Source organism: Ptychodera flava, chromosome 2 (assembly GCF_041260155.1).
Source record: "Ptychodera flava strain L36383 chromosome 2, AS_Pfla_20210202, whole genome shotgun sequence".
NCBI lineage: Eukaryota > Metazoa > Hemichordata > Enteropneusta > Ptychoderidae > Ptychodera > Ptychodera flava.
Window position 1 is genome coordinate 35,138,089 of NC_091929.1, and position 23,019 is coordinate 35,161,107.

The following is a 23,019-nucleotide window of genomic DNA, read 5'->3' on the forward strand; positions in this document are numbered from 1 at the left end:
CAACATAAACATTGTAAATATAGCAATAAAATTTCTGAAGTTTGGCCGAGGAGAAATCGATTTTTACTTTGGCCTGGGCACAATTTATGGGCACAAAGTAAAATTTATGCCTTAGAGTGCTTTAAAATAACTGACGATTTCAACGTCCAACACAACTCCAGTCAGATCACAAAGCTAAGACTTACAGAAGTAATTTGCATAAAGTATGCATGATCCTAAAATGAATACAATCTGGACGTTATGTGAATTGCACAAGTTTCATGTCAATTCCACACAATGCCATATCATACTTCACACAGTTTTACAGTAGGCCTTCCAGTCTATTCTGAATGACAAGAGTAAAATATATACCATTTCTCTACCATCATAAAAATTACATTTAATTTGTACTTTGCAGTTGCATCTATAGCAGATTCTTGGTAAAAATTTACCTTGAGGAAATAGTTTATTAGACAAATAGGTCCTTGTTTACTTTCGTATTGTGTTTACTGTTGACGATACTGATTCAGAAACGTGTCCTCTTAATAATATGGCGCACAAAGTTGAACCAAATACACGAGGACACACTGCACTCGTACTGTTCCCTTTTCCTCCAATTGTGGTATTTTACCTGAAATGCATGATCGATGGGCGATAACTCCACTTATGGTAGAACGCGCCCTTGGGAATGATAGTCGGACCCCCAAACTTTTACGATTCTTTTCTGATATACTAGTTGTGGGGTTCATTTCAAAGGTCTTGGTGGAAGAAAACTTTTCGCCGGCTTAGTTTTTCGAAATTAGAAAATTTAATTTTTCTCTATAGAGTTAACGCAGGGATGGCGGCCATTTTTAATTTTAAATGTCGGTAAATCTTAGGGTATTTTTTTCTCTAGTACCAAAATTTGTACGGTGACCCCCCCCCCCGATTTTCATTCTTGATTTTGAAATTAAAGAGAATGGTTGAAATATTTCCTAAGGAAAGTTTGAGCAAAAGTTTAAGTTTGTCACTTTCGAGGCGCACTACCTTAAGTGAGGTGTACGAGCATTAAAAAGTGTGTCATGAACAAAAATGCCAACATATGGAGGGTGGGGGCGGTGGGATGGTGCGAATTACCAAGCAATGGGCGGTTTCTTTTTGTATGTGTTAATCTCGAAAGAATGATATGTCTGGGTGCAATAAATGTGTCGATTACAAAGGGGCTGTCATCGGCCCATTTCATATTCCATTTACACAATTATGCTCGTTAATTCAATAGGCGGAAACTATTTTACATTAAAATTTTCGAAATAGGAAACAAAATAGCGATTAGTTGGTGAGTAACCACGAATTGAGTAACAGCAACACGAAATGAAGCCCAATTAAAGAACTCTTTATAACAAGCACTTGTTCCAAGTTTTGACGGTCGTTCCTAGCTACTGATACAATTCATTCCGATAGCGGATTAGAATCAACGATGAACTACCTCCCCGTGTTTGGTTTGTTAGGAGCCTTGGTTCCATTTGTTTGCGGCAACGCCATTGGTGAGTGGAAACACATGTGTCTGAAAATAGAATTTTCACATGCTTTGTGATGAGATAAGAGATTTACGTGCGTTCAGTTGCACTGTTGCGACTGCAACAATACTCAATACCTACCGTACACTATGCCTTCATTGTATCTAGATCAATATTTATGAAACTACATTAGATGTTCCGGTTTATCTTCTGGTATTCAACAGATGAAGCATTTACTAATTCCTGCCAAATAATTGACGTTTTCAGAATATTGCAAAACCTACCAGACATTTTTCCTACATTAGCCACTATTTTACTTTTCATTTTGAATTATTTCTCCAATCGAGAGTACAACAAAAATAATACATTTTAATAACCGCCAAAACTGTGTTCCCACATTAAAATCATTGATAAGGTCAAAATATTCATGCGAAAATATAATAGTGTCATGATTTGCCGATACAATAAGTATGATCTTTTTACACATTCATCATATTTTTGGTAGCAAAGTTGACGGCAATAGGATAGAACAAGTTTCACTGACCAGATTGCCGATATGATACGAGGCCTTGTTCTCATACAATCACAGGTAACATTGTCATAACGGGCGAAGAACCTCGATACTGTAACGAGGTAGTCGCTATGACAGACTCTCTCATGGCGGAGAACAACATGACCGACAACTTCAGATATGACTGCGAGAAAGACGGACGTTTCAAACCGTTGCAGTGCGATGAAGACGGACTATGTGGATGCGTCAATGCTTTTGGCAATCTGATCGCTAGAACAGCCACGCCACCAAACAGAGAACCACCTATCTGCAAAGGTAGGTGAAAGAAACGTTTTGCGTCTAACACGCAAATTGTTCATCCGAAATGACAACATTTGTAGGATTTTGACATTATCCTTTAATGTTGTTTATTGTACCCAACTTCTGATTTTGGTACTGTTTGACTGTTTGTTTCCAATACCACATGTTACTACATTCAGCAAATTTATTAAAACGGATACACTTGTTGGTCTGGTATATCACTAACTGACGTGCTAGCGCCCATTTCTGTTTTTTTATTTTCACTTTTGTTATTGGTAACGCAGGTTTGAAAGCTGGTCACTGCCCTCTAAGTAAAGGCACTGCTTCGTGTGACTTAGTATGCACCAGCGATGCCGAATGTCCAATGAATCTAAAGTGTTGTGACGCAGATTGCGGAAAGACATGTGTTCAACCGAAACAAGGTATGTGTACTCACGTATAGTTTAGGACGTATAGTAAAGTATAGTTTCACGTATAGTGATAGTTTAAACAATTATCATAGCTTCTCGAAATAACGTTCAAAATCAACAGAAGGATGTTGATTCCATATAAAAAGTGTGACATTTTTTTTCAAACATGATCCTTTATCGAATTTTTGATATGTTGGGGCTGAGAGTGTACATATTTTTGTCGTTTGTCACTGTCATTTAGTAGCACTTATGAGATATACATTAACGTTCCTGGGTCTTGCTATACCGTTCCATGGGTAGTTCTAAACCGGGACCAGTATTTTTCACGCAAACGTGGCAATTGAGATTAAAATAGGTAGTTATCATCTCAGAGCTCCTGAGCATCGGATATTGGCTTCGATAAGTACTGTAAATATAAATTAATGCAGCTATGAATATATTATTTTGACAACTGTGCAATAAATAATTCTAATTACAATAACGAAGTATTGCTGAAGGCAATGAGTACTTGGGCCGAGATAGAGTAATTTTGAGGACAATATATACTACTATTCAAATATGGTCTTGAATTTCCTCCAGTCAATTAGGCATTTGATTTACTGGTTATTAAACGAAGCAATCGCATGACACGGCAAAATATGTCTAGCAACTTTTGTGGAGTTTGAGGCAGGGGTTCTTCATTTATAGTGAAATTGCTTAAACTCCTTAAATATTCAAATTACAGCAAACTTCTTTTGTTCTCGATGGTAGATGTCTAATATTTAGATGGGCATATTTAGATTTCTACCCTATAGTTATCCCTATATACCAAAAATCGGACATCTAGCTCTACTGATTTGCTCAGAATTAGATATGCGAATAATTAATGAGGTACAATATGTGGTGTCATAAGGTGTCCCATCATACCAAATATGAAGGGTGTAGCACTTGTGGTTACTGAGTTGTGGACAAATATATATATTTGAGGTCAAAGGTCATTGAGGTCACATGACATTTTGTCAAAATAATTGTATTGCTAAGTTATTCCTATATACCAAAAATCAGACCTCTAGCTCTATTGGCTCGCTCAAAATTAGATATGCGCATAATTTAATAAGGTACAATATGTGGTGTCGTTAGGTGTCTTATCATACCAAATATGAAGGATGTAAACATTTGTGGTTACTGAGTTGTGGACAAATATATATATTTGAGGTCAAAGGTCATTGAGGTCACGTCACATTTTGTCATAATAATTGTATTGCTAAGTTATTCCTATATACCAAAATCAGACCTCTAGCTCTATTGGCTCGCTCAAAATTAGATATGCGCATAATTAATGAGGTACAATATGTGGCGTCATAAGGTGTCCCATCATACCAAATATGAAAGGTTTAGCACTTGTGGTTACTGAGTTATGGACAATAATGTATATTTGAGGTCAAAGGTCACCAAGGTCACATGATATTTTGTCAAAATGTCTGAGATATCTGCGTGAACCGATGGACTCACTGATGGACTCACGGACGGATATGACCCAATCTATAAGCCCCCTTGACTTTATCTGTGGGGACAAAAACTGTGTCACTGCATCCTTTAGGCAATATGAATACGATGAGAAACTAAATTTTTATTTTCTTGGCCTTATACATGAAAGTCTATGGAGAACTGCCTTATACATGGGAGTCTATGGAGGTGTAAACTAAAAAGTCCTCTAACACGGCCAAATTCGATCGCATTGTGAAACAAATCGACGTGCATCTGTATGGGTTGGGTACTATTCTTGTGCAAAGTTTGAAAGAAATTGACCAGGGCATGTCTGAGATATCTGCGTGAACGGACGGACGGACGGACTGACATGACCAAACCTATAACTCCCCCAGGACTTCGTCCGTGGGCACTAAAAACAACGCAACAGTTATTACAGCTACACCGGCGGTAGGTTCATATCCAGAGCCCCGTACGGTCTGCCGCCGTCGCTTGAAAATAATCTCATAAACGTGGCCATATGAGCAACTGTGTATGAGCAGCTGGATGCTTGACTTCCCGGAGAAGGCGAGCTCTCACGTTCAAGCTCAGGATTATTTGTCGATCAAATTTCAGTAAATTTACCTTACCTAGATGAAATTTTTGTCTACATGCTGAAATTTCGCCGAAGTTTGACAAAATTGCATCGATCTTTCAGGTTCATACCCGACATTTTTGAGTTTTGAGTGCAGACAGAAATAAGTTTTGAGGCAACATGGCTGCGACCCCATGTTGACCCCTAGCCCTGCGTACGATGCTATTTGCTACAGCTAACACACAGCATCGTACGCAGGGCTAGCGAGAGAGTTGCCGACATCGACGGTTATTTACGAGAAGTGAATAAAAGACTGTCATTTTTGGAAGCGATCGAGTAGCTGAGGTAGGCTGGGATACGACTTGGGCCCAAGAACGCTGAATTTCGGCAGTAATTGGCTTTTTACGTCAACTACGGTCAAGTCCCAAAATGGATTTGAAGTCACCGACCCTACGTACGCGTACGGGTCTTTGCAGGGCTGTGGTTAGACTCTCCACAGTCGCTGTGCCTTGTTTGTGCGCGCCCACGATGGGCCTGCATTCGAAGACTACGCTATGCAGGTGTGAACACGCGCTGCCAGACACAGCGACTGTCAGTTTTTGCAAGGGTATGAATATTCATAAGGGTAGTGACCTCAAAAGAAACACCTGTCTAACTGGGCGGAGAGAATATATACTAGTAGCCGGTGGACCTATATACGTGGTATGTTTTTATTTTTTATTTTTCATTTTATTTGGCTATGCTACTTGTCATTTTTGTTTTGATTAACGGGTGTGTGGTGTTCTATAAAGTACCCGGATCAGGCAGAAATCCGACCGGTCGCTTGCAAGAACGTCCAGACCCTGGGATTCGCGTCGCGTCTCCGAGGGCGCGCGTGTTCCAACAGGGGAGAAGGCGAATCGCAGGGTCTCTGCCAGACTAGGCTGTGGTGAGCGGGGCGATTAGCTGTAGCGGAACACACAGCATCGTACGCAGAGCTAGTTGACCCCAAGTGAAAATGTGTTCGCGATCAAATCTTCTATATTTTTTCAGAATTTTCGACAAAATCATTGCTTCTTACATCTTTTGTAAAATATAAAAATATTTAAATAAAAATGCGATGTGCCATGTCTCCAGATTTCTAAAATATCGTTCGTTGACCGTTCGATGGAATACTCATTTCGCAAACTTGTGACGCAGTTGAAATTCAATACTGACCGCCAAATAATCTTAATGAGACGAGATCATTCTAGACATCCTCCAAATTATCCAACCATTCGCGTTAGAGTTCAGCTCGCTTAGAGTATCATAACATTCTTCGGCCTTCGTTTAGATCGACCCTAATCTCTCCCATTTAGGAAATAAATACACAAGCTACCTTGACAAAACTTCGTGTACCATCCAGGACCAAACACACTACAAATCTGTCTTGACGTCTCATCTCCTTACATGGTAATCGGCATACCGTATTTTAGCAAAGGAGACACAGAATACGTCGGAGTATTCAGTTTCAAAACGTATTACATTGTGTGATGTTGTCAAAAAAGGTAATGTTACTGCAGTGGTATAAATTACAAAACACAAAAGTTCAAATCAGTTTATTTTGGACTGGCTTTACCCAACATTTCATATTGTTTCTTATGCCAGATTTGACCACGTGCTTACTGGCGACCCCTTTACATGCAAATTTTGTGTCAAATGGTGTGTTCTCCTGGAAAAACAAACGTACGATTTCTATATGAAGGAGGCGAAATTTGCCCTCAAAACTCGAAACCACCCCTTTATGGGGTGTACCTAGCTATTTTGAACGAGCTTCTCGAATCTGCAGCTCTATTTCGAAATGATGGTCTGGTTTTCTCAGCTCAAGGATAAGTGTTCTCCATCGCTGTGGGCATTACTATTCTCAACTGGGGGTACAGTTTCCAGTCGTAATGTTTTTCATTGTGTCCGGGATATAAAACCTTCCCTTTTCACAATTTTACTTCGATAAACACTAGTCCACATCTTGTCAGCGATTAAACATGTTTCAAGTTTAAATGTTAAATTCTGGTCTCGAGCCCTCTTGTTCGACCAAACTGAAATTACCCTCCCACTTTGGCTCGTCCAGTGGGTGTAGCAAGGGTCGTGCCATCGCCTAGGAAACGGAGGGTGCATTAATTGTTGCATTTCGATGCACATTTTGATTATATTCAGAAGATTTTGTGGCAAAAACTCAGATAGAGAAGCATTAATATTCACACCTCACTTATTCAAGACTGGCTGAGAGCAGCACTTCCATTCAGTTAACATCATTACGCCATTTATTATGCCAAGAAAGATGAAGCCAAGACATTTTGCCCTCCCTGGTCTCAGCTAGGAATGGTTATACCTTACAGAGTTTTTTCCCACGGAATGAAAACAAATGTACTTGGGCTGAGGCCCAAGTACAATAACGATGAAATGGTTCATTACTCCAAATTGCACTTATTATTGGAATTAAGTGACACATTTCTCGTTGCAATTATGTATCTCGAAATGAAATTATGATCATTTTCCTTACTTTCCGATTGTTTTATTTTTAAGTTGCTTATTTAGGGAATCATTTGTGTGTCTATGTCATTGTCCATGGAGCAGTGTATACCTAATGACAATATCAAGCTTTTATCACACAACTGTAAATAACTTTTCGACTTTATTGATTGCGTGGGCATTAAATTTGTTGAAAAACCTGGGAAGAGATGGTTGCTGTCGAAAAATGCCACATATCAAATTAATTGATTTACTACCCTCAACCTTCATCTGTCTGCCTGCCTGTCTGTCTTTCAGAATGTTACTCCGATGAGCATACATGCGCAGATGGGCTGACATGTGTTCCCCACCTGTACATATGCGATGGCTTACCAGATTGCCAGGGTGGCGATGACGAACTCGACTGCAGTGAGTCTATTAACATGAGAAATTTCACAATGAGAGATTTTCGCCCGGGGTAAATTTTGACCCCTTGCTGAACTTAATATTTCCCTCGCAAATTTTCCGGGCCTGCATGAATTTTGATATTGTCATAGTTATGGCAACTTTGATCGTCTGTTGAACTAGACATTTTAACAAAGAGTTGGCAGAGCAAGCTCCTGTTTACAAAGATCAATTTTCTAGGACGGCAACAGTTGGTCGGTACATTATTCAGAGAAAGTATACATTTTACTCAGATATCATTATGTTGGACACATTGTCGATTTGTTGTATGGCTATTTTTGTAGCCATGGAACTATTTGACTGTCCGTTTGGAAGGAAGATACCAATGTCGCAGCGATGCGATGGTTTTCCGCAATGTATTGACGGAAGCGATGAGAATGCATGTGAAGAACATTGGTGTAAGTATATGAAAAAAAAAAATACTGTAAATTTTATGTAAAATATTGTACATTAGATGTGGGACGTCATTTGCAATTTAGGATTTTGTCTTGCGAAATTATCAAAAAATTTTGTGCGATCGCTCGAAACGATATAGTTTTTTTTGTAAATACTCGGTAAAATGAGATGTCCACGTGATGTCATTTTCCGACAAAACGGCGTTCTTGCTCAAAATGACTGTATTGCGGCGCATTTCTCGAAAAGGACTATGGCATCGCGTGTCCAACACGAAACCCTTTCGTTTGTAGATCCCGTCCAAAGTTGCAAAACATTCTTCTAGATGGCAAGGCTTTCACAATGACGTCCACAAATAAAACAAATTTTACATTCGCACACTGAAGGAAACATGGTTTCAATTAAATTACTAAATTTGCTAAACTTGGACAGGAGCACTATTGAAACTTATTTTGGATAATTGGATGGTGAAGTAATATATGTTTGATCTGCAAATGTAAGTTCATCTGCTTCTCTTTTTACTTACACACTTGTTGTTATGAGTAATTTGTAAAATTGCAACAATCAGCCAAAGAGCACCTAACTCTTTTTTAGATTTCTTAAAACATTAAAATCCAATGATCCATAATTAGTTCCAATCGTGTTCAGGGAAATGTGTGTCGCTATACGGAAAAGGACGAGTTGTGCACACAGTGACAGGCCCTTTTCTTGCTATGGCTGTGAAGGGGTACCCGAATTGCTCTCAAAGATTGAATATCCCACACAAATCTACAATTTGCAATTGTCAGTAATAAATCGACTTTGTCGGTCGGCAGGATTCTTTAGATTATTTTTCATACATTCTTCTTATCAGTTGAATGCGAAACACCGAATGAAGATGGAAAAATTCCACCCAGATGGGTATGTGATGGTGCACCCGACTGCACAGATCAAAGTGACGAGAAAGACTGTCGTGAGAATGGTAGGTAGAAAATTGAACAATGTGTTGTATGGCTGATATTACCTTCCTCCTCTTTCATTTGGTATGTTGTCAAGAATTATAAGTTACAGCTGTATATGGGACGGAAATACTCAACAATAATATTCATGTAATACTAGAAGCAAACGGAACACCAGAGAGAGAGAGAGAGAGAGAGAGAGAGAGAGAGAGAGAGAGAGAGAGAGAGAGATGCTTTTCTCAAGCACTTTGTGATGTTAACGATTGACAAAAAGGCACAACAATTAGGTTATCCATGCGAACTAAAAGTGACAATTGATGTCTGATTTCCAGCTTGTGACGAGAAGAATGGAGGGTATTTGTGTCCCGACGGAGAGTGCATCAGGGAATACGACATCTGCGATGGCTTTGTTGATTGTGAAGATGGAAGCGACGAAACATGCGGTAATGATAAATACAGACTTTTGTACGGCGAGAACAAGCCTGGCACTATCCAAAGTTTGAACAATATATTCGTGCAAGGTGGAAAGATAAATTTCTAAAATTCTGGAAACCATTCATCCGGAAAACCACCTTTAAAATTAATGATTTTTTAAATTACAACGAACGATAAATATCTGATCTTATTACGCATTAGTCTTCTGTTTCAGTTGCACAAACAAATGACGGAACGATCCACTGCATGAAAACGCAATAATACAGATAAATTCACACTAATGAGTTACCTGTATTATAGAATAATACACGTGAATTCACATGAATCCACATGAATACAGGCTTGCTGAATACAAGCAATGGATTATTGACTGTATTCATCTGTATATGCACTCTTCAGCTAAAATACATGCAACAATCCATGCAAATACGGTATGTATTATTGGGTTTTCATGCAGTGCGAATCATTATTTCTGTGTTATTGTCTTTGCAAAATGTTCCAAAAATAAAAGTAGGGCATATCATCGATTGGATTTTTAGTAGTAATGACCTGCAGTTGTATGCAAATATCAATGATAGACAAAGCACGATTGAATTAATTTGGGACAATATGATATTGTGGTAATGTTGGTGTAAATGGCAAATTTAGGCTCATCTACGTTTCTTCTGTTTTTTCAATACACATGTTTTAATGGGTCACTTTTAATATCGCAACTTTCAGCTATAGGGCACTTAACACATTTGATTATTGGAAAATCAGAAATCCTGTTCTTCAAAAATAGTTCCAATCGTCTTACAAGTGAAAAAGGGGGATAGTTCGAGAGGCAATTAGTATGGCAAGCATTTGTTGGCATAAATGGTAATATCAGACACTTCGATTTTGTTGTCAAACACATATCTTGCAGATCATTAGGAGAATTATTAGGAAATAATTACATTTACATAAAATTATACGTCATTTTCAAGGATCAATAGATTTAATGGCGATATTACTATCCTAATAGCCTGGGATGATTTGAAGATAGGAAATTGCCTCAATTACATTCCTTTGTGGCATGTGAAGCATTATTTTGAGAATTGTGCAGTAATATACGATTATCATAATTACATTTTTGATATGTTAATTAGAAATGTACACATTGACTGCACTGTTGTGAACAAGTAGGCTCCCTAATTTCTGAAGTGACGATTGATTTAATCCGTGAATAGAGAGATGTAACGGCCAATTTCACCATAAGTGTTAATGAATATTTGGCGCGATGATAAGCAATCGGGTAATTAAACTAAGTATTGATGCCCCAAACAAGATTTGATATCAAGGAGGCAAGTTTATTTCATGGCCTGTACATACAAAATAAAGTGTTCGTTATGGTTTTAACGGTCTGACACGAAAGTTGCATATATTGAAAAGGTCTCACGAAAAACCCGTCGACATATCATCACGTAATATTGACGTGATTGGAGTTTCAAAGTTAGAAATATAAAGCGATCACGCGCTCTATTCTGAATGGTTCGTTTCAGCTCTGGTGAAATGTGACAATGGCGTGCTGGTTCCTGAAGACGACATTTGTAATTACCGTGACGACTGCGGGGACAACTCTGACGAAAATAACTGCTGTATGTATGACGATTTTAGCCGTGTATTCCTTCGGCAGAATTTTCACAATTTCAGGATTTTGAATATGTTTTGCTGAAAAGTTTACAAAACTGGTATATTTCGTACGTTTTTGCCTACTCCAGTGATATAAAATTCATTGCTAATAAAACCACTAGTATTACTGTGAAATCAATAACAGCAAACTATTCAATCTGAGGCGTGTCACTCTTGATCCAAAGTTACTAATTCTAACTACTTGAAATTTTTTGTTCTTAACTATATGACACTTTTTTTATCTCCGCACAAGTTTTTTGTTCGACTTCTCAGAGCTTCTCTGAAGCATATAAACTATATATCAACAGCCTAAATCTCCAAACCAATCTGCCTAATACAAGTCTGAACAATTTACTTTGCTTATTACCTTTATACACTTACATGTGATGACTAACATTCCCTCTTATATTTTAGTACATCCCCCAGGTTGCGGCAGTGATTTTAGTACTAAATGTGGCAGTGGAGAATGTGTTGGTCTCCACGACATCTGCGATGGACATTATGATTGTAAAGACAAAAGTGACGAAGAAAACTGTCGTACGTATGATATATACTTGCAAAACACTGTATGTATGTATGTATGTATGTATGTATGTATGTATGTATGTATGTATGTATGTATGTTAATAAGTTAGAATAACAAATGTTTTCTAAATTTGTTTCAGTCATGTCACTTTAATACTCTCTGACTAATTGTTGTCGTTTGTCCCTATACAGTCCTGGCGATTTTTAATTGACATATTCATGCATTTATATCCCACATTAAAGAATGAAAAACGATCATGTGGTATCGATTTGGCACTTACAGCATGTAGGCCTGGAAGACATAGATGCGGTGATGGCCTGTGCATTCGTGAGTGGTACGTATGTTCCGGCTACGAAGACTGTGCAGATGGCTCGGACGAAAGAAACTGTGGTACGTTGAACCGCTTCTTCACATTAAATTAGGGTGTTTATGGTAATATGGTGCCGTGCTATTTCACTCCTTGGTATATGATGTCATAGGTGAACCTGAAAAACACCTACCCCTGACTTCGTTATGAAAACAATCAAGTTTAAGATCTGTAAGCCCCATCACAGATTTGGGTATCAATTTTACTCCCAGTACTATTTGTAGAATCAGTCTTGCCCATTTGTCAACAATATCACGAACATTGATCAATCTTATTTGATTTTATTTGATTCTGAATAAGTCGACCTCCCTACGAATAACTATATATTGCTCTTGCGCTAGTCTATTTGCCAAAAGAAGAGCTGTTTATTCATTGCAAAACATTGTATTCTTTTCATCGAATCAGATTGTGACCCCGAAACAGACTTCACTTGTACGAATGGCAAGTGTGTAGAGTCAGAATACTCACTCTGTGATAATTACGATGACTGTGGGGATTGGAGCGATGAAGCAGCATGCGGTAAGACAAATAACAATCGTGTTTTTGTCAATCACACTTTCTGCAACGATTGTTGTGTCTTCACCTCTGAAATATGATAGCTCAATATAATCCGTAGACACAATTCAAGCTGGACCACCAACAGTCTGACACCTGCACTTAGTTTTTTTTTTCCATTAATTTATTGAGTATATTAGGATTCAGTCAGTCCATCTAGCCGGAGCAATTGTCTATTGAGTGCGGAGACTTGATCTTGCTACTGTGATTTAAACTAGCTTTAGGTTATTGTGCTCGTATAGAAAACCAATAAGCCAGCCGATTATTGTGAGCTAGTCGATATTGTTTTTTCATTTTATAGACATAAACTTAGTACTTGAAGTAAAGCAAACGCGTTTGTGTCATAAGCTGACGTGTTCGCATTTCTCAAACTCAACTGTGAAAATCTGAGAAGTCGAGTGGCAAAAGCTCATGGAAATAACATTTTTGTTTCGAAACCATTTTTATATTGTGCTGTTTATTTATGAAAATGTGTCTGTTTGTGTGTGAATCTGTCTGTCTGTCTGTCTGTCTGTCTGTCTGTCTGTCTGTCTGTCTGTATGTATGTATGTATGTCTGTCTGTCTGTCTGTCTGTCTGTCTGTCTGTCTGTCTGTCTGTATGTATGTATGTATGTATGTATGTATGTATGTATGTATGTATATATGTATCTATGTATGTATGTATGTATGTATGTGTGTATGTATGTACGTATGTATTTATTTTTCAAAGTAACTATTTATGCATCTGAGAGTTCAACTGTTTTCAGGGCACTTTGTCTGTGGCGATGGAAAATTTGTCAGACAGTCCTATGTCTGTGATAAAGATCCCGACTGTGAAGATGAAAGTGACGAACAAGGCTGTCGTAAGTGTAATTCTCGAAGTGACATAAGCCCTATTATGGTGTTGACTTAACAGTCTTTTACTGATTTAAGTTATCTATTTCTACATTTTCCATTTATAGGGAATTGTTTCTTTTCAAACATAAAGGCTGCATCATGTTAAAGCGTGATTGTATAGAATTAGACAGCTGATTACGATCTTCATCAAGAGATCGACAAGTAGCTTTAAAAACGAGGGAAAAATATAGAATTGCTTTATATGTTACTGACACACTGCTAGAAATAGATTGACAAAAGCTTCGCACTCGATTCTAGTAAGTCTGTTTTAATTCATAATAGTGGATTTTTTAAACAAATAGTTTTATTCCTTCTATATCTTCCCCAGCTTGTTCTGATTATGAATTTACGTGCGGCGACGGGACTTGCACTGGGAGCTGGAACCGATGCGATGGTTTTGACGACTGTGTCGATGGTTCGGATGAATCAGACGACTTGTGTGGTATGTAAATAACCAGAGTAGTGTCAAATTCTTGATGATGAAAAAATCATCAACAATTTATTGTCAAAAAACTTCAAAGGATATATATATATATATATATATATATATATATATCCTTTGAAGTTTTTTGACAATAAATTGTTGATGACTTTTTCATCTATATATATATATATATATATATATATATATATATATATATATATATATATATATATATATATATATATATATATATATATATATAATTTTGATGAAGAATTTACATTGGAGACAAACTGTGTGCGCCAGACGACATTTTACCATAAAGTAACCCGAGCCTTTCTAACAAAAGTTTTAGAACTTTACTGAAAATTTCATTAGGAATTTTTTAAATCATTTTCTTTCACCCAGTCTAAAAATCAAGGGTTACCCATCAAGGCTTGAGATCACAATGGTGCATCTAAATGCACCGCTTTTAACGCTGCGGGGAAAAGGTTACCTTTGATTTTGTACAGAACAAAGCGATAAAAACTTCACTTTACAAGATTCAACACGAGTCACACAAGTCACACAAAATTCACAGGAACAAGTTGACCCTAGTCGCATTCCCTACTCCAAATTGAAACCCGTTTAATTGCATTTCCAGCTCCTTTCACCTGCGATAACGGGGTCACGCTGGGCCCTCTACAACAATGCGATGGCTACTTTGATTGTTACGACCACTCTGACGAAATAGCTTGTGGTGAGTATCCATCTACATCAAAGATACGAGGCACGCGTACAACCCTGTTGCGGGAGGTGGGGTTTCCAATATAAAAAATACGTGTATGTCTTTTCTAATGTAACATACCCTGTAAGCTTAGCAAACGTGAAATAAAATGATAATGAAAATAAATGAGTTCATCTAAGCACTTGATATTGAAATGAGGAATGAAATGTTCGATTGTAATTTTGTGTTTACAGAAGGTTTTTGGTTTGGTAAATAAACTAGGTCAGTCCAACTACAGCAATAGGCACTCTGCGATGTTATATCAGAAGCCCGAGCTTGAAGTAAACGTCAATGGGTTTGATAGGAGGGCAAGACTCTGGTTTCAAGTGACAGATAAAACCATTTATTCAACGTTTCAGTCCTTCAAAGGGACCTTCTTCAGGAATCTAAAATGAATAAAAACACAGTCAGCAACGATAAAAAATACAGAATATTGGAATAAAAGGACGATGGAAATGGGTTAAAAAGAGTACATGAAAAAATAAAATTGCTTCCTTAGCCAAAGTAAAACTTTTGAAGAGAATAAAAATTACTTACAGGTAAAGTGCTCGGAACACTTGAAGTCCTAGTTTTTGATCGAAAACTAATGGAATTATGGGAAGAGAGTCGCTAGCTGAGTGCTAAATAAATGCAAATATGGATGGACTGCCTAGCTTATAAAGGAAAGTTACCAGTCCTTTTTGTTGAGTCCATTCGGGGCAAGGGTGTCAAGCTCTTTAATAATTTTGAGTTCTAATTGCTTTCTGACTGTGGTTTTCCCTGAAAAAACTTTACAAATACCGGAAAATTGAAAATTCTCAATGCAGTGATTATTTTGATTAAAATGTTGGGCGACTACTGTGCATTTGTGGTTTTTTATATTGTACATGTGTTCGTAAATACGTGTTCGTAGTTGTCTCTTGGTCTCCCCGACGTATAGTTTGTTGCATTTGGAACAGGTAATGAGATAAATTAAATTTCGGGTGTTGCAGTCCATGGTCCCAGTTATTTTAAGGGATTTATTTGTGATTTGGTTAGTGATTTCTTGTCTTGTTGTAAACATGTATTTGCAAAATTGGCATTGGTTGCAGGGGGTACAGTGTCCTTCTTCGTTTACCTTGGTGTCGGGGTGAAGTTTGGATTTGACTATCATCTTTTTCAAGTTTGGTGGTTGTCGGTAGGCAATTACAGGTGTTGACGTGAATGTTTCCTTGGCAAGTCTGTTTGTTTGTAGAATGCTCCAGTGTTTCTTGACAATGTCGGAGATACTGGGAAGTGATGGGTGAAAGGTGATAATGAATGGTACACGTCTGGTGTTGTCACTTCTTTTGTTATGGTAATTGATGAGTTCTCCTCGATCAATACTTTGGGCCTTGGCGATGGCTGTTCTGATGGTAGATGTTTTGTAGTTTCGTACTGCAAAGTGCCCTTGAAGTTTGATGGCATCTGCATTTTAGAGATCATCATTGGAACGTATTCGTCTGTACCTTAAAGCTTGACTATATGGATGGATTTGAAAATGTGTCTTGGGTGACATGATGATGGCATCATATGTGTGTTTATCAGTGGGTTTGCTGTAGACTTTTGTTTCTATCTGATTGTTGCGTATGATCATAACGGTGTCAAGAATGGCAATTCACTGTTGCTGTGGTCGATGGTAAATTTTAGAGTTTCATGTCTGTTATTGCAGAAGGTGTAAAATTGTATGAGTTCATCAGTGGTGTGCGGCCAGAGGAAACGGACGTCATCTATGAATCTTTTCCATTTTTGTGGTTTCTTCGGAGTGCTCGTGAGGATATCTTTCTCAAGTTTGCCCATGACGATATTTGCATAGGCTGGTGCGACTTTTGTTCCCATGGCTGTACCTTGTAGTTGAAGGAAATATTCATTGTTGAACTGGAAGAAATTTTTCGTCAGAATAAATTCTAACATTTCTGCAATGAGATCAGGATTGGGCGTTGAAATGTTGTGCTCTCTGAGTGCCTCCTTCACAGCTGTAATTCCGTATTGGTGGGGTATGTTTGTGTAAAGGGAGACAACATCCATGGTAACCAGTCTGTAATTGTCTGGAACGAATGTATTTTGGATGTCTTGGAGATGATGAGTTGTGTCTTTCAGGAAAGATGGCAGTGATTGAACGATTGGTTGGAGGTTAAAATCTTCATACTTGGCAAGAGGTGTTGTCAAAGCCTCACACTGGGGGACAATTGGTCGCAGCGGTATTACTGGGGGACAATTGGTCGCAGCGGTATTACTGGGGACAATTGGTCGCAGCGGTATTCTCTTCAAAAAGTTTTACTTTGGCTAAGGAAGCAATTTATTTTTTCATGTACTCTTTTTAACCCATTTCAATCGTCCTTTTATTCCAATGTTCTTTATTTTTTATCGTTGCCGACTGTGTTTTTATTCATTTTAGATTCCTGAAGAAGGTCCCTTTGAAGGACCGAAACGTTGAATAAATGGTTTTATCTGCCACTTGAAACCAGAGTCTTGCCCTCCTATCAAACCCACAGAAGGTTTTTGTCGAAATCTAATCCGACGGAAACAAGCTTGAAAATATTGCATTCTGTGGTCAATTAGGACTCAAACGATAAATATGGACAGATTTTACGGATGTACTTTGTAAAATATAAAAAACTTAACTTAGTTATGTGAAACTCTTTGCAGTGTGTACAGAAAACCAGTTCAAGTGTACAAATGGATTGTGTACCTCCAAGAACAACCTATGCGATGGGTATGACAATTGCCGTGACATGAGCGACGAGACCGACTGCGGTAAATATCGTGTTTATTGTTCATTATTATTCTCATTAACCTTAACAATTAAATTGTGAAAAGCAATGGAAAACTGCAGGTTCGAAATCTGCACAAAACAGGGTGTTATGTTTGTTTAAAAAATGACCAACACGACAATTGAAAATAAATGACCATGAAACGACTTTCAACACTTTTGATGAATAAGTAATTCATCGTTAAGGATTTTGAATCGCGTGCAAAGCTACTGCCAACAAGTATCTCTAGTACACGATTGACCGCTATTGCAAACTTTGTTTTGTGGTTTGACTTCTTTGACAAAAATATCCGTCCTGCAAATATCCGCAGAGTGTACAGAAGATCAATTCGCCTGTGACAATGGATTGTGCAAAAGCAGCTATGTAGTTTGTAACCTGTACGATGACTGTGGCGATAACAGCGATGAAGCGGGCTGTGGTCTGTATTGGCTAATTGATTAATTGATTGATTGATTGATTGATTGATTTCTACGTTTGCTTAATGCAGTCAAACTATTTAGTACAATTTATATTCCGAACTAAATCTCATTTTTCTCTTCTTTGCTATGGCGAAGTTCCACTGAGTGATCACTTACTATTCGTTGAAAAATGATTGCTACGACTGTCAAAGGTTTAACTCTGTCAAAATGCAAGTTTAAATCTGTTAAATGCAAGGTGACCTTTTCATAGCTACATGTTTACTGAGCTTTGTGATTTTATGGTGTTATCAATACACCCGTGGCCACTTTAGTGTTGATTAAGCCTGTCTGCAGCAAGCAGAAATTCTGTTTGTATAAACGAAACAAAGTGGTGATCGGTGTAATAAATGTAAGGTTCACTATCGGCACCCCACTGTTAGGATTGAGATAACATTCTACTAAAATGTCTCGCCTGCCCAATTCAAATCGATCACAACACTGCACTGTAGACACGCTGTAAGTCTGCACTCCGAGAATGAACACCAATAACAACGGTCGCCAATATCTTAGGGGCAAATACTTCAGTGAGGACGTAACAAACTTGATTGTTCAAAATATAAGAGATTGTGGTGGCAATCCGGCACCTAGCGAGGTATCACGAGGAGCTTACAAAGAAACAAGCAAGCGTTTTAAGATAAGCGTGGAGGGAGCCAGAAAAGTTTGGAAGAGATGAACATGTATCAGGACAAGTTCCCTTCAACCGGGATGAGAAAAGTGTCGTTCATATGGTTACACACATGTGAATACATGTACATGTAAAATGCTACCCCGACTGTACTTTACTCTTACCTTTTCTCTCGTACCAAGTGAAATTGGAGTACGTTTATTCACGGTTTGTAGGAAAGAAACATGGCTTAGTGCAAGTGAATGTTTATTTCGAAAGTTTTGCAGTCAAGACGGGCGATGTCTGTAATTTAATCGCTAACATTTTCAAAGTGGCATTTCCTCAATTCCCGCGTCTGAACAAAGTCTGAACACGACACTTACGATACACGCTATAGTATCGTTGGTATTCATTCACTGCAATATTGAAATCGGCACAAAATGTGTGATGTTCTCTAACACTGACTACATTTGAAACACATGAATTTTAGCAGATACTGAGTACTGATAGGGCAAATGCTGTGGTCAACATCATTTGTATACAGTGTATTTTATAATCACTCCCTAATTTCAGGCTAATCGGCTACGGTGTCTACGGGGTACCGATAGTAGGATCATTATCACCACTGATACTGGGTAAATAACCGTTTTATCACCCTTCTGCGGACAGAAATTCTTGTACCAGACAGACTCGATCAACACTAAAGTGGCCACGGGTGTAAGTACTATGTAATGTTGTAGCATATTTTTCATCATATGATATTTTGAAGGAACCTCTAAATTATTGCATGGCAGTGCTCATGCTAACATCAGACATTATCTCACTACAACGACGAAGTTAAACACACTCAAGAAAAATATGTCCTTGTATGTCTGACTTCATTATCTCTTATTTCAGTCCCATTTGTCTGTGACGATGGCCAGGAAATTAGAGCAACATCTGAATGTAACGGGTACTTTGAGTGTGGTGACCACTCAGACGAAACATCGTGTGGTATGTACGAGCAGGAACATGTTAACATATTTGCTAGAACGAGGGCACAATATTTCCCCATGGTAATCCTGTTCTTAACACAAATTGTAGCATACGCTTAAATACAAAGATCACGGCAGTTAGTCTAATTCAATTAGAGGACAACGTCCTACAAACTCTTCACACCCATTTTTCTGTGACTCTTCCTTTATAAAGATCGGAAATGGTTACTTTGTGTCCCATGCGAGTAAGCATTACAAAGGAAGTAATTGTACTTGCTAATCAATTATTCCAAACTTTCCATTCAATGTATGGTCGATGAAAAACAATGATACCTCTGTCGTATTTACTTTAATTCCTGAGATGCCTCCTTCTTCACCGGCAATAAAAGAACGTAGAGCTTTCTGTAGCATTTAACCGTCAATCAAATTTGTCTCCTCTGTGCATACCAGAGTGTGGGCAGGATAAGTTCAAGTGCGACAACGGCTTGTGTAGGTATAACTACAATAAATGTAATGGGTACGACGATTGTGGTGACAACAGTGACGAAGAGGACTGCGGTAAGTATCGTTTACAACCCTCATATGCTAGGATGAACATCGGAGATAGATATTTGGACTCTCAAACTTTTACAATTCTTTTCTAATCTACCACTTGTGGGGGTTCATTTTAAAGCTCCTGGTGTAAGAAAACTGTTTAATGCCTCCGTTTTTTTGTTGTTTGTTTTTAATATTTTCTTTCATAGTGTTAACACAGGGAAGGTGGCCGTTATGAATTTCAAATATCGATAAATCTTGTGTAATTTGTTTCTCTAATAGCAAAATTTTTAAGGTGACCACCGATTTTTATTCTTGATTTTGAAAGAGAATTGCTGAATATTCCTTGAGGAAAGGTGGAGCAAACTACCTGTAGCAATGGACTAAAACTATTAGTGACCTGAAAACACCAGGAGATAGAGCAAGGTAGCCTTACCAACAAGGGAAAAATGTCGCTCCCACATGTTCATTGGAATTAAAATTTGGTTGCTAAGTGTTTACATATTGTGGAAGCGCTTACATGTGAACATTATCAATTGGAATAGTGGTGAATTAGATACTTGTTTCATTGAAACGATTTATTCTGTAGTTGTGGTGTTGGCACCCTATGATGATGATGATGATGATGATGATGATGATGATAATTATGATGATAGAGCCGCTTTCAATGCCAGATAATTTCATCGAGTAGGAAATACTTACCCTGAGAAAAATACTTACCTCTGAGCGATGTTAGCTGATTATTGTTTACTGTCGAATAATTGCATTATCCCATTCTCACCCCCAAGGTATTAAGTATATGACTCTTCCATTTCGCTCAAATTTGGAAACACTGTCACGACAGGTAGCTTTGACCAACCGAAAGTCTTCTATCGGTTTGAATTTAGATTAAGGGTAGCGTTGAGAGTTTATATCGGGTCGGTAATATTCTATGGGAAAAATGAAAGCGAGAAGCAAATGTATTAATATTGTATTAAATGTACGTTGTTTTAGTTGTGTACACCTGTGACGATGGGCAAACAATTACTCTAGACTTGTACAAAGATGGAAAAGCGAAGTGCGATGGTCAGGTCGACTGTGATGACCAGAGTGACGAAACTTCATGTGGTAAGTTTCGACATCTAAAGTAGAAAGAATTGACAACTTAACATACGGGTAATCACAAAATGGCGGAAATCGTGTCCAGGAACTACTTGCAGTGATGGCGCCAGACGATTAGGTTTAACATGAAAAGCATAGTTAAACTAACGTGTTGTCAGAAAGGTGTGCAAGCACTTGGGTTATGAGATCGCGAGATCGAACGCCCACGTCAATCTTATCGTTGACCAGCAAGTTATATTAGCCGATGGAAAGTCTACCCTCATAGAGGTTCAATTTCGTTTCAGAATGGTCATTTCAAACAAACTCTTATAAGGTACAGGACGTCATGAGATATACTTTTGAAAAAAAAATTAATCTGTTCTTGTCTGTTCGTGCACGTGTCGGGGTTTGATGTCAAGTGTCAAAGGGCGTCTCTCAGCGTTACCGCTACCGGCCTTGACGGATGGTGAAATTCAAATTAACTGTAAAAATGAAAAATCTGTGAAAAATTACGTGATATTTTAACATTGAACATTGTGGTGTTTTTCAAAAAGATGTGTCCTCAGCATGCGCATGGCTCGCTCTTTGTAGTGGAGACATTTGATTTGTTCGGGAGTAGAATTCCAAAGCTTGGGTTCACAGATGATGAATGTCGTGCCATTAAAAAAACCTGGTACAGATAAATTGTGGCCGCTATTGGTTCTCAAAGTGCTTAAAAATGTCGAAATTGTTGACATAAAAGCAACAAGTGCATCCCGCTCGCCAAATGTAATATAGTTACCATTACAGCTTTAGACTTCAAATTGAAACAAGTAAATTGAACCACAAAAAGTAAATTATTCAACGCCAAAACACCAGAAAGTCTTTGGTATACATGAGCTTGTTTTGTAACAATACTGTAACACCAGAGAAGCCAGACCACCAGAGTAGCGAACTGACGAGGGAATTCATAAAGATATGCAGAAATGACCGTGAACGCATGGCTCATATGCAAATATTTATGGTCGTGTAAATATCATTACATCGTCTGCATCGTCTGAAGTTGTTTGTGGTAAATGAATACGAACTTGTAAATCATGAGTCTTAAATCAACATGCACATTAAAACACAAAAAAGAATCAACGCGGCGTGCCGTTTGTCGATACTAGGATGTCAGAAAAAATTCAGGAAACTGTTCCAATCGAATACGAAACCGTGAACACAGGACGACACTGTAACTTATTTCATGATTTATGAAGACACGTATGTTATGATTTCCTGTCTTTCATTTTCCAACAGAATGCCGGGCTTATCAGTACCGATGCCCAAATGGCATATGTAGACCTGCACATTCTCGCTGTGACGGCTATGACGACTGTGGCGATATGTGGGGTGAGACCGACTGCCTGTGAAAGCAGCCCCGATGAATTAAAAACTGTGATATGGCTTTGTACACGATATCGGAGTGTTCTTAGGACTAAGTTTTTTTATATCCCTTACTATGGTTCACAAATAGGCCTTTTGACAATATGAATACAACGTAGCAGACAGGGTAAATGTGAAAAATTTTTGTAACTGTTTGATGACACGTACTGTAAAAAGAATTCGCTTCAATCTTGTCGTGATTAAGGATATTAAAATACACATTTGCAGCCAAATAATTGCTTCTCACGTTTTCAATGATATGAATGTATATGTATGTATATATGTGTGTATGTATGTATGTATGTATGTATGTATGTATGTATGTATGCATGCATCTATGCATGCATGCATGTATGTATGTATGTATGTATGTGGCTGGGTACGAATTCATAGGTACCTACGCGCGTACTGATGGATGGATGGATGGATGGATGGATGGGGAGGGAGGAAGGGGGATCGATAAAAGAGGACATTTTAGACTCGGTAAAAAGACAGGTATATACATTTAATTTTACAAATATTTTTAACGGTATATTTTTCTATACGATTTAATTGAGGTCCAGCTCTTTAGGAAGTTCGACAATATTATTTGGAT

The 23,019-nt window shown here is 38.1% G+C and overlaps 1 protein-coding gene across 1 annotated transcript; it reads left to right on the plus strand.

Annotated features, from left to right (window-relative positions):
* Positions 1-1,367: 1,367 nt before the first annotated feature.
* Positions 1,368-22,654, plus strand: LOC139148164 (sortilin-related receptor-like). The gene is made up of 20 exons (XM_070719477.1): positions 1,368-1,502; positions 2,065-2,301; positions 2,571-2,708; positions 7,522-7,632; positions 7,953-8,066; positions 8,915-9,022; positions 9,332-9,442; positions 10,955-11,050; positions 11,499-11,621; positions 11,893-12,000; positions 12,383-12,496; positions 13,280-13,375; positions 13,738-13,851; positions 14,477-14,572; positions 17,246-17,353; positions 17,681-17,788; positions 19,330-19,425; positions 19,857-19,964; positions 20,934-21,047; positions 22,299-22,654. Exons 1-20 carry the CDS (start codon positions 1,436-1,438, stop codon positions 22,409-22,411), a joined length of 2,280 nt encoding a protein of 759 aa, XP_070575578.1. The 5' UTR covers positions 1,368-1,435; the 3' UTR covers positions 22,412-22,654.
* Positions 22,655-23,019: the final 365 nt, after the last annotated feature.